This window comes from Cyclospora cayetanensis, unplaced genomic scaffold (genome assembly GCF_002999335.1).
Source record: "Cyclospora cayetanensis isolate NF1_C8 unplaced genomic scaffold, CcayRef3 CcayRef3_contig_1, whole genome shotgun sequence".
NCBI lineage: Eukaryota > Apicomplexa > Conoidasida > Eucoccidiorida > Eimeriidae > Cyclospora > Cyclospora cayetanensis.
This window is the reverse complement of record NW_020312036.1, coordinates 685,405-701,870: the sequence shown is the minus strand read 5'-3', so window position 1 is coordinate 701,870 and position 16,466 is coordinate 685,405. Positions and strand designations below refer to the sequence as shown.

At 48.8% G+C, this 16,466-nt stretch overlaps 3 protein-coding genes across 3 annotated transcripts; all 3 read right to left on the bottom strand.

Moving 5' to 3' along the window:
- Window positions 1-46: 46 nt before the first annotated feature.
- Window positions 47-5,694, bottom strand: LOC34618518 (the record flags this gene model as incomplete). Its single annotated transcript, XM_026336882.1, has 3 exons — window positions 47-164; window positions 385-481; window positions 5,679-5,694. Coding segments are annotated over 3 exons (231 nt in total), but the record flags the coding sequence as incomplete, so codon positions are not given.
- Window positions 5,695-11,344: 5,650 nt separating this feature from the next.
- Window positions 11,345-13,713, bottom strand: LOC34618517 (the record flags this gene model as incomplete). The annotated part of the gene is made up of 7 exons (XM_026338205.1): window positions 11,345-11,452; window positions 11,619-11,705; window positions 11,945-12,081; window positions 12,311-12,424; window positions 12,934-13,014; window positions 13,179-13,548; window positions 13,672-13,713. Coding segments are annotated over 7 exons (939 nt in total), but the record flags the coding sequence as incomplete, so codon positions are not given.
- A 1,531-nt stretch (window positions 13,714-15,244) lies between these two features.
- Window positions 15,245-16,098, bottom strand: LOC34618516. Its single transcript, XM_022731842.2, has 2 exons — window positions 15,519-16,098; window positions 15,245-15,378 (listed from the first exon to the last, which is right to left on the bottom strand). The coding sequence occupies exons 1-2, from the start codon at window positions 16,096-16,098 to the stop codon at window positions 15,245-15,247; spliced, it is 714 nt and encodes a 237-aa protein (XP_022592001.2).
- Window positions 16,099-16,466: the final 368 nt, after the last annotated feature.

Below are 16,466 nucleotides of genomic sequence, written 5' to 3'. Positions count from 1 at the left end.
TCGTGTTTCGTTTTATCATTATATTAGTTGCCTCTTTATCTGATCCTCACGCAGGTTCCCAGATGCCTCTCCTCTCCCTGGGGGTTGGGGCCTCGGTGTCTGAACTATGAAAAATCTCGGGTGCCGCTTGTTGCGCCTTAATCGCCTCTCTCTTGCGCAAAGAACTGTGTACAGAGCCCCCAAGCACAAGATAATGGAGCACATGCATCAAGCGGCGTCAGAGACCATAGAAACAGGTGTTGAATTCTCAAATTTGCGTAGGGGGTATCCACTGGGCTGTATTAGGGTTAATGTTCGGAGAAGTACAGGTAAGGCTTCAAGATGGACAAAGCTGGATACTCTGTAGTCTGGCATAGTGGGTCTGTGCCTGGTTGTTAGAATTACCGGACGTTAAGGCAGTGCACACAGAGGGCAACAATAGCGGCCGCCAACAGGATCGCCAGCAAAATGATGAAAGGCATAAACCATTTTTCGCGTCCAGGTTCTCTATCTACGAACAGAACAAACAACAACCATAAAAGGAAGGATTCACATAACACAAACCCCACGGCATAACCAATGTGTAAAGAAACACGGACTTAAAGGCCAGCAGAGGTACTGCACAGACAGAGAAATACAACGCGATGCGGGAGGGGGTAAGAAGAAGGTGGCGCAACACAGGAAATCCTGCAGCACGGGTCCGGCTAGTGGTGTAGGCCACAGAGCATGGAAGCCTAGACAGATAGGCAGACCAGGAGACAGATAAGCAATACATATCAAATAAGCACGCACCCCAAAACCAACAAATTGAATGCAAAAAGCAATGAAACATACACAAAGGCGCAGGGGGAAGTTCAATGTGTGCAACTCAAAAGTCAACAAAAACACTTAAAACCGTCCACATCGGCTGCATCATATCTGTCTGGTGACGGAAGCACTAATATGGGTTTGAGGCAGAACAAAGCAAAGAATCTCAGAGTCTCATACGTTCGATCGCTCACCGATTTCCACCTGTTGTAGAAGCGAGTGTTCTGAAGGGCGTAGCGTTCCCTTGGATTCAGTAGTGTCAGACATGCGGAGGCAGAAAGTCAAGGAGGTATACACCAGCAGAACGAGGCCAAGAAAGTCTCTCACGGCCCGGCGGTAAGTTCGTCTTCCCGTGCCTCTCCTCCGCTGCCCTGTCAGTCCTTCAAGTACAGGGAGAAAGGAAACCCCTAGAAATCCGAGGCAGTCCGTAGCGAGGGGCATCGTGCTCTTTCCTCAGCTCAGCCTACACCTTAGATGAATCCAATGCACTGTCCGTAGCAAGCAGGAACGACAAGGCCCACAGAAGAAATCGAAAGGAATCGAGGTAGTGGTGCATGTAGCCGAGTTGGCATCAGGCGGGACCAGCCTGTCAGTCTCATTCAGAAGGCACGAGAAAGCGAATTGCGGTAGCGACGCCTAAGAGGAACCCCACAGTTACAGAGCACCTAATCGCTCAGTATGAGTCAGGAAGCTCTTCTTCAATCCGATGATCCACAGAAGTAGCAGCCAGTTGATGTCAAGAAGCACCCAAATGAGTGGGTTGCGCAAACTGAGGCTTCCCTTTTTGGCGGTGTCTGCATCAAAGCCGAAGCGATGAAGCAGGAACTACCGTAAAAGAGGACGAAATCATTATCTGTATGATAGCATATCAAAAAGCGTCAGGTGTCCCTGCACTGAAGTGCATGGGAGCATGCGCTCTCGGCACTTTTACAAAGTAGGAAGCGTATGGCTTTCACTGGCCGGGTATGCTCCGCGGGCAAAACTTTTGGTCCAAAAAAGCTCCTTAGAGTAGCAAGTAGAGGACGAAGGTGGAGAGAAAAGGCCGAATTCAAGCTACTCGGTAATATTTGCTTCGAGACTTGACGTTCTAAGATTGGGGATGTGGCATCCCGCCGTCAACGGACCAGATGGCATGCTGAGAATTCCGAAGTGTGTGCCTTGCAATTCGGCCTCTGATTCCCGTCTACGGCTTCATTCGTCATAAGTACGGGTTCATTCAAGAACAAGGTGAATATCTCTCTTTACATCCCACAGCACCTGAACACTGGACCACGGATCACTCTCGGCTGGTGGCAGCAAGAAACCGAGGGAAGAGTAGGGACAAGCGAAAAACCAAGCAATCTTTAGGGCGTTATATGCCGAATTTTGGGAATAATAGAGACGAAGGGAGCAGGGAAAGTATAAAACCAAAAGAAGGGCGGCTAGCCGCCACGAGTCGATTCTGCTGCCACAGGGCTGGCAGCATGCGGAACTGTGCGCTTACGACAGTCACAGAGAAAAAACCCCTAACACGTTATAATTACAAGTAATAAGAAGGTAATGAGCTTGCGTTAGTGGCAGCGCTCCGGGAAAGTGTGGTATGTTGCCGTACTGCCACAGAGCGAGACAAAATCCTTTGGAGTTGTACCATGCTGGGCTAAGCCGTTGGTACTCCACAAGCCTTCACACCTAATCCACTATAATTAGCCAATTGATGGTCCCATCAAAGCCTAAATCTTAATACCAGCCTTAAATGCTGAAAATGGTAGTGGGAACAGCGAAACCCATGCGGTATACGAAACGTTCGTCGTGCGGCCATTGAAATACATGCTGAAAAGGTCCGAATACGGTTTGCATGCAAGAAGTAGGGTTGAAGAAGTATCCACAATTTTATCTGAAGAAGCTCTTCCTAATGCATTACTGAGCGGTGAGTCGGCAGGTTACACTGGATGGCGTGAGATTACGTTTTCCACGAAATACGGTCGTCCTCCTTGCGTACCAGCGCTTGAGGGGCTGCACGCGAATCGAGACCCCATCTCTACAGACAGCCATATTTTCCAAATATCCGTTGTTTCGAATTCTTAGTATACGTTTCAGCACTTCTTGAATCAGCTAGCTGACCCGTTTCTAGCTGTTATAGCGACAATACCAGCAAAGGTGCTTGTACATCGGTGGGGAACAAGCTGTGCTTACAAGACGATCAACAGCGGGTCTTAACCACGAACCGTACGTTTGTTGTTCCCTTCGAAATTGTTTCCAGTAATATGTCCAGCTCCGTGCAATAAGAATCTACGTTGTAAGCACTGCGCGAAATTGTTGTGTATGGGCGCGAGCAGCCGCTCACAGTGCTCACACCGTGCACTTGCGTGCAAGCCATCTGCCCTTGGTGCCCACAGGCAAGAACAGCCTATAGGGTCATACAAAGTAAGCATACACCAAAATGGAGATAATGCAGTAAACTGTTTTTAAAAATCCTTACTGAGTTCAGGAGGGTCACCTTGAGGGAGAACTTTGATGGAGCGCTGCATTGGGGAATTCATGCGTCCCCTACCCGATTCTGGGCATATTCACACTGCAAATACCAAATATAGTATGCTAATTCTCAAGTTTTTGACTCCGAGTTATCACAATGCTGTGTTGGTAATCATATATGCTTTGGATAGCAATCGAATTCGCATGTACCTACATAAATAGCCTCTTAGGATCACCACCAACTTACTAAACCCTACCTTTGCATCACAACTGTGTACATATCAGGCGAGACACAATTAAGGTAGAGCTTTGACTGAATCAGAACTGTAGTCAAGCTTTCTTCACACTTGCAAAACCTTCTCGCCACTTGCCCCTGCGTGATCTTCCGACATATGCATGCCTAAGGTAGCTCAATTGTGCCAACCAATAGATTTAGCGATCTTGATTAACGCTGTAGGCAAGGCAGTACATTTAGGAAGGTTCTGCTCTCGTAAGTCGCCTTTTGGTAAGGACAAGCACTCGTAACAATTTCGGTGGCTAGTGAAAGATGGGAAGCATACGACTGCTGGGTTAAAGAATCCAAGCAGCGCTTTCACTTGCGTTGAAAAAGACATTGCCGCTACTAGGTTTTTATGCAGTCCTCTCTCGAGAGCTCTGACCAGTTCATAACTTAAATTTTCGGGAAAGCCTTTAATTTAAATGCTGGAAAATCGCACTCACTGTCTTAATGCGGGCTTTTGCGAACAAGCACTGTAGCCGGCTGGCCAACACCTAGGTTTTTCTTACTATTTTGGATTAATCTGAAGAAAAAATAGTAAAACTTTACCGATTGGTTCGGCTGTTTGTGCATCTTGTGCAAGGCAGTTTTACCTGAACACGATAAGATGCATTGTACTTTTTGCGATGATTCCTTCCTACACGCAATTAGGGACATATGATGAGTGCCTGGAGGGTCCAGAAACGAGCACCTTATCTGTTTCCCATGTCGGACCGCTCAGCGTCGTAGGCTGGGTAAAGAGACTGCTCTTTTTCTTACCTGCGCTGCCTTTCTGTTACGTTCATATTGAGTCTGGAGTAAAGTGTCTCCGCGAGACAGAAAGTGTTAGCCTTGACAACAACGCAGGGTCCATTGAAGCTGTGCCCAGCTCATCCACTGGCTGTGAGACATGGGATGTCAAATATCTGTAGAACAACTGTCTTGTTGGGTGCAATTCACTTGGCAATCCAATTGCGTAGTGCACTTTGGCAGCAGTCCAGGGAAAGCCACTTTCTGGGGATGGACGTTGACGGGAGCGCACCGCCTGTAGGAGCGGCCGAGGCAGGCTTGCATGTTTATGTGAACGGAATAGCTCCGGAGCTGTTCCAAAGGCATGCTGTGTCATCAGAGATAAAATGTATGGTCGCGTCCGTGTGGTGGTGCTCACCGAAAAGTTGTGATGGCCATACGGATGAACAACTACTCTAAAACTTCATCAGCTCGCAGGAGACGGACCTCGCTTACTACTACTCACACAATGACAAAATTGAGACCCTTGAAGCATGTTCGTCGCTTGCAGGAGCATGCCAATACTGTCTGCACTTACACAGAGGAATTCGCCTATCTGTAGTGGTATTACATTTCAACCTTTCATACCAGCCCTGATCATCGGTTTGTGTTGAGAGCAGCTTGCAAGCAAGCTATGACAGAGCTGCGCAGAGCTCAAGTAGGGAAGTCTATTAATAGATTTGTATCTTTAGAAGGATGAAATTTCAAATATCAAAGCCACAGAGGAGAGCAGCAGCTGCTTTGCCAGATATTCATATCTGGTCTAAGCCAAAGTGCTACTTCTGGTGTTCTTTAGTTTGGCGGCGACTCAGCGATCAGACAACCTACTGGTGAGGCGTCCGCAAAGATCGGAATATTTGAATTTTCAACAGCAAATGAGCGTAATGTGTCTGGCTATGTGTGACCAGAAATAATCATGTTGAAATTTAGGCACTATGCGTGTCGGGGCAATGTTAACCAGCCCTAGCCCACAGTCTTCGGTGGACGGTGAATGAGGGGCCGAGGAAGCCAGATCTCTTATGCGACCCCAGGCAGCTAACAAGAATGTCCGGCTGTGTGTATGGTTTTCCTCAAGAAATGCTCACCTTCACACTAGATACAAAGTTATAATAAAGGTATTTAGTGTTTCCCGAAAGAGCTTCCCCCTTAGCTTGCCCCGCACTCCCCAAAGCTCCCGATACGGAGAAAGAGGAACAGCTGGACTGCGCATTTCCCCAACGCCTGAACATTTTGGTTATTCATATATAGTCGTACACAGCATCTAGTCCAACTCTATGCCTCACTGCTTAGAACTTACCGGACTCCGCGATAAATAAGAATCAGGACGAAATAAACCAAGGATTCAAGGTTTTCGCTCTTTCCTTTTACTGTATATGTAATCAGTGTGATAAAACATGCTCAGCTGTAGCGTTTTATGCAGAACCTGCTAGCATTTGGAAGCATGCGTTCTCCTGTTCCATATCTGTCCGTCTAAACAAAGTACCTGCGAGCCAGCGAAAGAGTCCCCATCCTTTCGCCTCTCCCCAGTGCAGTATAAACGTGCAGAAGGGAGCCAGTGAGCAACTAAACAGGTGCGTCGGACAATAATTGATTCAAGAGAGGCAAGATGCACACACAAGCCAACAACGAAAGAAGGACCAGAATACACATCAACACTGCTGCACGATGACTCGTCGTAGAAGCGCTACGATTTGTGAGCCTCTTCCTACGAGAAAGCGTACACGCAAAATGTGTAGAGGGTATTGAAAATACGCCCGTTCAGCAGTTCCACCACGCAAGGTGCATCAAAGCTCAATAGGCCTGGAATTCGCCACTTCTATGGCTTCATGTGGATCCTTTGTCTCCAGAAGAATCACCAGCTCCCCCAGCTGGATCCGCGAGCCAAAAAAAACTTGTGAAACTTCTTTAGAAAGCCAATTTTGGTAGCTCTGTAGTATTACGAAGTCTCTGAGAGATCGGTAGAAAACGAGCATTGATTCGCGCAAGAATCCCAAGAAGTCCTGGTCACCTGGCGGCAAACGCTTTCTTCTGGCCACCCTCCGCTGCATGTCATAAAACCAAATCTGTCGGCTCAAAACACTCATTTAACCGCCGCTTGTCGGAATAACGGATTAAACTTGCTCTTATTTGTGCATACATTTTCATGCACTCGCCGGTTGTTCTCTCGGTTCTCGGCTGATTAGAATGCCTACTTATCCTGGACCACCAGATTTAGGCTTGGATCGCAGAAGCGCTCGTCAGTTTAGACCTGGACGAGGGAGAGCAGTAGACAGATGCATGTACAATCGCCTATCATAAATGCCCTAAGCACAAGGAAGAGACTCTAGCCAAGCAGTCGTATCTGTGCAAGTGAAGCGCCATATGTGTTGCGGAAGAGTGAGCGTGTCGCACCCTGTCTGTCTATCTGGCTGAGGAAGAGTAGCAGTAGTCCAGATCTGGTAGATGTGCAGGTGGGTCACAAAGAGCCGCCAGAACGCACTAAAATGTTTGCCTGCCTATCCGTAATGATCCTCCTGGCTATTCCGTGAACCTTCATACATCAGGTTAGAATGATTTTGGTCCAAGCTACCTATGGCACGATAGAAGTACATCAAATATAAATTGGGCATATTTGGTGAGTCGGTCGACGACCAGGTAGATGCTGTCCTGACCCTTACCCTCCGATGGTACAGCGATGAGGTCGTGAGTGAGATCAGGTCGTGAGTGAGATCATTGTCCCTCCAGGTACCGAACCGCTTTGTACAAACTGGATTTAGAATAATTGTGCAGTTTCAGGTGCTGAACATGTGGTCATTCTAGTGCAAACACCTCTGCGTCGGGACAAACCAGGCCACCAAAATAAGAGTTAGGCATTTTTCACTGCAGTGTGAGTTTACCGTTGGCCCGAAAAAGCATGATCATTTCTTCGCACTAAATGACACTGCGAAGAGAGGTTGGAATGTACCAAAGCCTGTGTCCTCCCTTAAATTCGCAACATAGAACGGCATCCTCAACATGTGATGCTTCACCCGTTCACCATTCTGAATTTTGATAATACTGGAAGAAGGATGTACATCAAGAGCATAGGACGCAAGCATTGTCTATGGAAGTCATGAATCGTAAGAGACAAGAGCGGTGGCGCTGCACAACAGTGAACCACCAAGGTGTCCAGGGCGCATTGGCGAGCATATTGTTAATGCCCTTAAAATAAATCACTGTACAGTTGGAACGCAGGAGGCACCCACGCCAGGGAACAATTTGAGGACTACCACGAATTTGAAAACTATTCCACAGAAACACTGAAATCTCATGGTCTGTATGGACAGCACAATAATATTCACATATCCACAGCCAAAAAATTTCATTCCCCCGCCAACCACCATCAAGCTCTTCTCCCGAAAACGGATGCAGCTGCACAAGTTTGTTGAAGCGATGAAGGTAACACGCAATAGCGTGATGCTTTGATAAAGCGGTAGCCTGTCGCAGGCTTTTTGCACCCACCGCTGCATCACTAACATCGGCTGCTGGGAAGATATGGCACCCACAATCGGTCCGCGGGGGTAGCGGCGAGTACTAAGAAGCCTTTTATGCTCCTTTGCTACGGCATAAGCCTCGTTCGTCCTAACCACGAACTGCGTTTTCACAAGTAAATCAGTCAAAGGAGCGGCACTCCGAGCAAGCTCAGGTATGAAAGGTGGGCAATAAGATGCAAGTAAATAGAACCTCCTAACGTTTTCGCGGGTAGGTAAGGGTACAGAAGACGGCTTGACTGCCTCGACTTCGTTGGATCTGGCCCGATTTATGCAGCCGAAGCATAAAATCCTCTAAATAATCGTTCTGGTAGAACACGAGCACTTGCGTGCCTTCACACACCATTGCTGGTGCTATAGCGGCTAAAGAACACCCCGTGGATGATGCAGGTGCTCGTGAACGTTTTTCATGACGTTCGACACGTTGTTAATGTGAGCAGGCTCCCGCTCCTCCTGTATAGGCTTTCAGAAGTACCAAAAACAAGTTTGGAGCGCTGCTTCGGGCCTGTATTCTGGGTTAATGGAAGTCTGCAAGAAGACAGCTGCCAAGTTAGATGTGGAGTAGACAGTTGGCTCGTGTAGCTAGTTTTACACTTCAGCATAATGAGGCATCGAAGTGTTCTACTCCACACTGATTTTTTCCAGCTACTTGAATCCATCACGTGTGCATCGTCATTCGTAGCTTTACGGCACCAACACCGGTTCATGCCCAACGGTGCCGGCTGAGTGTTGAGCTATTCCTGTTGTAAGCAAGTCCTCAGCCTGCCGCCTTGCCTTTTCCTGATACTGTCGCACCTCTTGATACTACACAGCATAGCTTGGAGCTGACCTAAGAATTATCTCAATGAGGTGCACTCGACGACAAGTGGGTGACCAAAGTATATGCAGCTCGTCATTATGCAGCAGATCCCAGAACTTGATATACGTCCATTCTTGATGTTCCTTCGCTGAACCATTCAGCCAAAGTGCTTACTATCAAACAAGACGCGGAGCCAATAAGATGAGTTGCATGCTCAGCTCTGTTGCCTCATATTGCTCTGTTGAATTGCCAGTACGGAGTATGCCTCACCTTGTTCACCGACTCTACTTAACTCTCAACAAACGGAACGAGCGCTCCTGATAATACTAGGGGTCGGTTCCTTGTGTTACTCCCGTTTCCGCATGCGCGCTTTCCACTGGGCTGCCTACGGTATACATAAGATTACGTCATGTACGAATTCAGCATTAAAGTCACAGGCTATGCTTATAGGGTCCGATTCAGATTTGAAGTCAGCTTTGATTGCTGCAGCATTGGGAATCCTTGCATTGTGCCTGCCCCCAACAAACTTATTTCCTAGGAGGTACATTAACGCGCGGACCGGCAGATTGCAATCCGCGCCATCTCCTCGGATAATACATCCGTTGTGCATCCAGTGCCAAGTTATCCCAGCAATGGTTGGCCATCGGCGTGAATGTGCACCAGCACAATATTAACCGGTAATGGGCTCCCAAGTGTCGCTTTCCCCTCTCGACTCTTTCAATGCGCTGCACCCTAATTGGGAGCATTCAGTTTTCCGATGCACGTCTGCTTACCAAGCAGCCTGCTCCCGCGAGGCCCAGTCCAGTTGTCCAAATCCTTTGGTTTGTTGCATGCTGTTTTAGTTCCAAGTTATCAAAATAAGCTTTCCACAAACAGACCATTCTTTTTGTTTGTGGTTCTCTGGGGCTGCTTAAGAGCGCTGCCTCTCTCAGTCTTTTATTCTCGGTCCAACTTAGATTGTAGGCTAGGTAACGTTTACAGAGTGCCAACATTCATAGTTTCAAAGTTCGGAGTTTACTCTTATCATTCAGCCAAAGAATTAGAAGCTGCACTGAATTGCCTTTAAGTCCTTAAGTATTGCATGCTTTGTGGTAACCCCTAGGGCCAGCTGTCTGCCACTGAGTCAGCGCCCATTCTGTGAATTTCCCGCGCGACACTGCAGGACGACCAGAAACAAAATACTTATATACAGTTATTCCTCTCCTCTGTGACTTTAGTAATGCAAAGTGTTACCTTTCTCTTTGTACAAGCCTATTGATAAACTCGTCTGCTTGAGCTCTCGCAGCTCTATCAAAGCTTGCTTCTAAGCTGACCTCGGCATAATCCGATGATTCAGGGGCATTATGATGGCGTAAACTGTAGTATTCTTACAGCTACGCGAATTGCATTGAATAGACACAGCCACCATTTGGGCACTCGTCCGTTCAATAAGCACGTTGTGAGGAGCACAACTTTTCTTGTCTGGGTAGTAAAAGCAAGGTATATCTCCACCCGGCCGTCGAAGTCATTAAGCAGCTGCCCGTCCTTTGACCTTTTTAATGTTCCTGTCAGTACTCCCATATCGACGCATCCATACATATTTCTTCGGCTGACAGAACATGTCTCTCTGCCACTTGTTGAGCTACTCCTTCACCTTGGCCTGCAAGCCTACCTCGGCCGCTCCTACAGGCGGTGCGCTCCACTAAGCTTCCATCGCCAAAAAGTTTTATTTTTCCAAACTGTTATCGAAGGGCATTAAGTAATCGAATCGCCAAATGCATTGACAACAGCAAGATAGTTGTTCTCCAGATATTTAACATCGAATCTTTTCGTAGCCAGTGGATTATATGGGCACAGCTTCAGCGAACCGTGTGGTGTTACCAAGGCTAACACTTCTTCTGTCTTCTTAGCGAGACACTTTACTCCAGACTCAACCAAGCGCAATGGAAAAAAGCTGTCTTTTAGAAGGCCTCTCTCCTCCCTGCCTGCGCCCCTCGGGTGTTCTACAAAAATGAAGGACAGCTGGGGCGGCCTCTCCAGTATTCTCCAAGAACAAGTATTAATAGCTAGTTGCACACAGAATCTACCTTAAAGCATATAACGATTCGTCTTACTGAGTCGAGATAATGCTGCCTTACACAAGTAGCTTACCTAGTAGGCCAATTCTTCCAAATTTCAGTTAGTGTAACGTTTAGCAGAAGCTGCCCAGGTGTGGCTACGCCCGCTACGCCTCCCTCCCTGGGCGTTAAGGCGTCAAATTTTACAATCCAATATTTAGAATTCGTGCCTTGAACCCGTTTCCGACTAGTTTTATGCTGAGAAATATCGAATTTGGATATTACACCTCCAGAAATTTTTGAGTATAATGGCACATCTTCAAGATTGGGGTTCAACCATCATCGGCCTTCTATGGGGCGAGCACTGGCAATCTATATCTGTGCTGCCTCTTGCAATGGACTCGTGTAGAGAGCATAATGCGCATTTAAGCATGCCAGGAGCGATTCCTTTAAAGCTTTAGGAATACCAACTCACAGTGTGTCAACAGTCTTTCAATGCCCTGCTGAACCCCCCTTAGTGGCATGAGAAAGGTGGACTGATGCAGGAAAACGGGGCTTTCAAATGAGTTTTTTGTATTTTATTTTACTTCAAAGTTGATGACTGAACAATCTCCTACACCAGAGAAGAGGCCCCTGAGGAAAATTCGGAGGCTCCACTCCTCTTAGCCCGTAAAGAGTTCACAGGCTTTGAAAAAGAAACGTTCGAGAGGGTGAGACACTAGGAAGGCCTAGGGAACTTGCGGTGGTACCAGACATCCATCATATTACCTCTCCTGTCAATAAAGTTAGGATCTTTCCAGTCGGGAGGCAGGGAAGCCTCCGGCAGCTGAAAGAGGGCCCAGACGCAGCAGCAGAAGACAGTCAAGCCATTTAGGAGCAAACAAGGTAAGTAGATTCCTTAGCACACAGGAGGGAGTGCATCTTGATATCCTGAACCGTAGACACTGAATCTTTAACTTGAACAACAAGAAACAAATAAGCCCTAGACTCACCGAGCCAACTTCGTATGCCCACGCTACCTCCTCCTTGGGACTTAAAGATGGAGGGAAACGAGCAGTGCCATCCGTAGGTAACTGACTCTGAGGCCAAAGGCACACCAAGTAGTCGCTGACTCAAACATTAAGCCCTGAATCCGATAAGGCTTAATATTGGACTTCCGCAATAATAACTCAAATAGAACACCCAAGATCCGAATCTGGTCTTGATGCACAAAGGTGGCTACGATATTCGAAACACCGAATCTGACTCTTTGTCGGCCTCTGAGTGCCAGCTCATAGCCCTTTACTTGAATGCACAAAACAGGGGATTCGCGCCTTACAGCCAGGCAGTCCACCGTGATGGCACTATAAGGTGGGGTGAACTCCAATTCCGAGACATCCACCAGAAAGGGAGGCGGCGGCTCCAGCCCCACAAACTGCACTGGAACTGTTGGCTTTGCCAGCTCCACGTGGTATCCTAAAGCGAAAACCAAAGCAGCAGATACTACAATACCAGTGCGCTGTGAGCGGGGACGGACGAGGAGGCAATGATAGTACGAACAAAGAGATGAGTCATACGGCGAGCCGTAAGCCGCAGTGTATCCCAAAGAAGGCCCAAGGCCGCACCGGCACAGAACAAAACGCAAAGTCTGCCGCTAAGCGTTCAAAAAGTTGGTTAAACCTTAGGGCCTAGGAATCAAAGCTACCTTTATGATATGCTGGGCAGGCCAGGAGTCCAACAAGGGTAAGGGGCAGCGATACTTCAGTGAGTTTTCCTTCCACGTGTCGCTCAAAGCCCACAAAATACAGATGCCGTGCCACTGCATATCAACCCAAATCGTAGACCACAAAGCGCAAGGCATACCCACACGTAAAGCGGCAGTCCTACTCCGTTTTACCGGAGCATTCTTCCCTGCCGTGCCCATCTAAGTTCTATTATTTTCCCCCATGGCTTTCGTTTACATTGACAGACCGGGATATGGGGTATCACTATACGTGCGATCCAAAGTACGGGCAAACGCATGCACCTATATACAATTGCACGCAAATACTAACTAATACTTGGAAATATACAGAAGCATAGCTATGTATAGAATGCTTGAAATCAATACAGAGAGCTGTACACGTATACAATGTGGGCGATGCAAGAAAACGTTACCAAGATGTACGCCCTGCTTTCAGACCTATACAAGCGCCTGTTTGCACGACTACGGATGAGAAGTGAGCTCTTCACCACAGGGATGAAAACAAACCAGTGGGCTGAAAGTGCCCCACTCCAGAGATAAAGCTACTTTCCCACCTAAACCCAGCCCCCATGCCCACTGCTCACACGGGTCCGCCTTCACGTCCTTCGCCACGCAGCACTCGATGAGGTCCCCCATACGCAGCCGGAAAAGCCGGGCGCTAAATACTGTAGGCCAAAATAGACGTAGCACCACGCAAGTAGTATATTTAAATCCCTGGTCTTCACAGCCTTCCTCATGAAGCGTAAGCAAGGAGCTCCAGTACGCAAGCCTTCGGCGCTACAATTTCTGTGACTGCGAGACCGCCCCTAAGCATTTCCTCTATCCTTACAGAGAGACAAATGGCCTTCTGCCTCGTCGAAGGCGAGGGCTTCCAGGGCAACCCTCGGGATGGCGCAGCGCCTGTAAGGCCCTTGGCCCTTGATGACTGCGGGGACAAACCCTGAGGCTTGTAGCTGCTCGCTGCTGACAAATCGTTCCCACGGCATACAGTCCACATCAACAGTACTGCTTCGCCAGAAGGACACGCCCTCCTGATGTTTCTGACCCCGTTGCTGCTTATCGTGCTGCTGCTGCAGCTGCTGCAGGCTCGTCGCAGGGCCCTTTAGCTGTTGCTCAAAGAATGCGCACATATCTGCCCTCATGAGAGGCCACTGTAGCTGACGCATTGCGCGGTGAAAACTGGCTATATCACGCTGCTGCTGCCGATGTCCAGCTACTGCCGGGAGATGCGGGCCGCTGACATGGCCACAGGCTCCCGTGTGCCGACTCCAGGGGAGTGCATGCGCCTTCGGTGGCGAAGGAATTTTAGCACAAGATCGAACATGCTCATCAGGCCGTTGTTTCTGCTGTTGCTGCCGCTGCTGTTGCTTCAGGAGAGGCTGCAGCCTGGGTCGGGCTGCCTGCAGATAGCGGACAGGGGCCGCTACACTTGCTCCAACACCCCAGAGCTGTGACCAATGAGGCTTCATGGCCTACTGTTTCTGGGACTCTAGACGTCCATGGGGGGCATTCTTACGCTTGCCGGGTTTGAATGGTGCTGCTGCAGCAACTTAACTGAAGCAACGCGCTGCTGGGAGAGACCGGAAGCTATTATAGCGAGAACCTCATCCTGTTTGGGGTAGCACTGGCTTAAGGGGCAGTACCAAAGACAAAAGTAGTCCAGATGTAGATATTTCTCAAGGGCTTCTACTCATGGGATGTAGGGATATCAGTGCCAGGGCCCCACGTTGACCCTCCGGGGCCCTTGCATACACGAGAACTTAACATGGACGAAGGGGAATCCTTCGCATTTATTCCATTTTTTCCCGGTTCGCTATATCATCAAAGAGCTTACGCTTACTTTTGCGAGCCCACACACGAATCACGAAGCGCTGTTCTGTTGACACATCGTGACTATACGTCCAGGCCCCTTTTCCGGTTCCACTTGTTCGTTGTTTTTTCACATCTCATCGTACGCTGCGTTCTACACCGTGCGCAGTCGATGTTGCATTACCTACCACTGCACAGTGATTGCGCAATCTGAGGCCTGTTCTTTGCCAATCCTCGAGCTCCATTAGGGACTCGTCCTAGACCCTGTCACCACCTGCAATGCCCATATAGACCACGTTGACTCGGGTTGGCATACAAACCATTATGCGCCATTTTCTGTGGAAGACGTCGAAATAAGCAATGGTATAAACGATGCTCCTCTTCAGTACAATCTCGACTTGTATTACACAGAGCGAGACACTATTTGGCTCCTCTCTCTGTCCTCTTCTGTCATGCATTCGTGTTTCCCCAAAGCGTATAACCTGTGCGCTTATGGACGTGTGGTGTTGAAGTGCATCTATATCTCAGCAGAGCGTGCTCACACGCGAAGCCAAATGCGTATCCCGATCGCCCCCAACTGAGGGCATCTAGCAGATCATGCGGGAACGGATCGAGACGGCATAGACACTGTGTCTACTAAGCAAGGAATACGATGGCACAAAGCTCTATTCAAGGATGCAGAAACGCCTCACCAATGCATCACCCATACCAACAACAGTACCAGCATCCAAAGCCCCATACCTACACAAACACATGCCTCCTAAAGATGTATGCAACATACGTTATTTGCGTCTAGCTCGATAAACGCAACATTCATTTGTGCTAGGGGTACTGCGTTACGTGTATTTTCATCGGAGTTGCACCCTTCCTAGGCAAAGTGGATGAGAAGCGGCTCAGACTTGCATTAAAAAGAAGATGACCGGAAGTCCTGAAGCCGTCGACTATTCCTTCAGTTCGCTGTGTAAGTACACCTCAAACCTTCCGGCAAAAAAACACTACAGTACGCCTATGGCAATTCAAGGCTTTTAAAAGTCCCCAGAATCCTTGAATATAAAGAAGTGCGGTTTTCTGGGTCGGCTCTTGCATTTAAGTGCAGTGCATTTGTTCGGCGCGACCTGCGCGGAGCTGTAGAACTGTAGGACCGTGCTTCATTATGTGGCACTCTGCAGTGTCCAGAACAAAAAGGACAAGCGCAGAAACCCCATGAGTAGGCATCCAAGCTACAAATGAATGGGGCACAGCATGGGGTTTGGCCCTCAGTTGAGACTGGCGATCGCGATTGCGACCCCAGCAACTAATAGTGCGAGCGACTCCAGCGATAGAAACTGCTACTGCTAAAAGAGAAGGGTTTAGTTGCTGCTGCAGGATCCATCTGCTCCGTGCTGCACAATTTGCTGCTGCTTGGTGTCTTGTGTTGCTTGTTGGGTTTTCTCCTCTGGGTAGCAGATGGGGTGGTACTGCGACAGGGGCATCTTGAATGCCTGCTCAAAAGCCCCCTGCATACACTGCGGGAGGAGGGATGACAGCACCTGCCCATGGCGAACATGCTTCAGGTCCCTAGACACCTCGTTATACATGCACAACTGGCAGGTCAGTGGCTCCGACGACAGATAAGGCGCGCAGACCACACTTAACTCAGAAGCCTGAGCCCCAATCTGCTGTAAGTAGTCCCTCAGACCTTCCTCATACATAGCCCTGTCGCTCGCTGGCACGAAGAAAGAAGACAGCGGTGCCCCTGACGGGCCTCCCTCGGGGGATCCAGTTCCTGCTATGAACGAACACCGCACAACGCCGCTGTCTCCTGCGCCGCTGCCTTCCCCCCCGCCGCGCCTACCCCGCCCTATGTCCAAAAGAGATCCAGAACAGGCAGAGACACACAGCGCAATGCAGAGGAATGCCAAGCAACACAAAGAGAACGCGCGGAGGGTCAGAAGCCTCATCTTGGTGCTGATGATTTTCCTTCTGCTGCGGGTATTACTGGCTGTGTATCCTCAGCCTTCGCTCCAAAAAAAGTTTTCAAGCTAACTAGGATAGCGAATAAAGACTCTATTGGCTGCTGCAGTGAGAGTGAGTGCTGTAGAACTTCTCGGCATACACCGGGGAGGCGGAGGTAGGGGCGGAGCGAGGCTGTGGTTGTTATTCGGTGGTCTAATTAAGAGGAGGTGATTGAAGAGTGGTACCTTTGCTCGCTAAAAGACAAATGCGAAGGCCAAAAGAAGAGCGGACAGCAGAAGACCTTGGACGCTGCAGACATGGCAGAGTGGGGCAGGCCCCGCAGACCTTCTGGGGGGAACGGGCTTGGGGTGAA

What these genes read in the sequence shown, in the direction of transcription:
- LOC34618516 (XM_022731842.2), bottom strand. Translation starts at nt 16,098, where the DNA reads ATGAGGCTTCTGACCCTCCGCGCGTTCTCTTTGTGTTGCTTGGCATTC. An exon ending in CGGAGCAGATGGATCCTGCA is followed by an intron (nt 15,379 to 15,518) that starts GCAGCAACTAAA and finishes ATTCATTTGTAG; the next exon opens with CTTGGATGCCTACTCATGGG.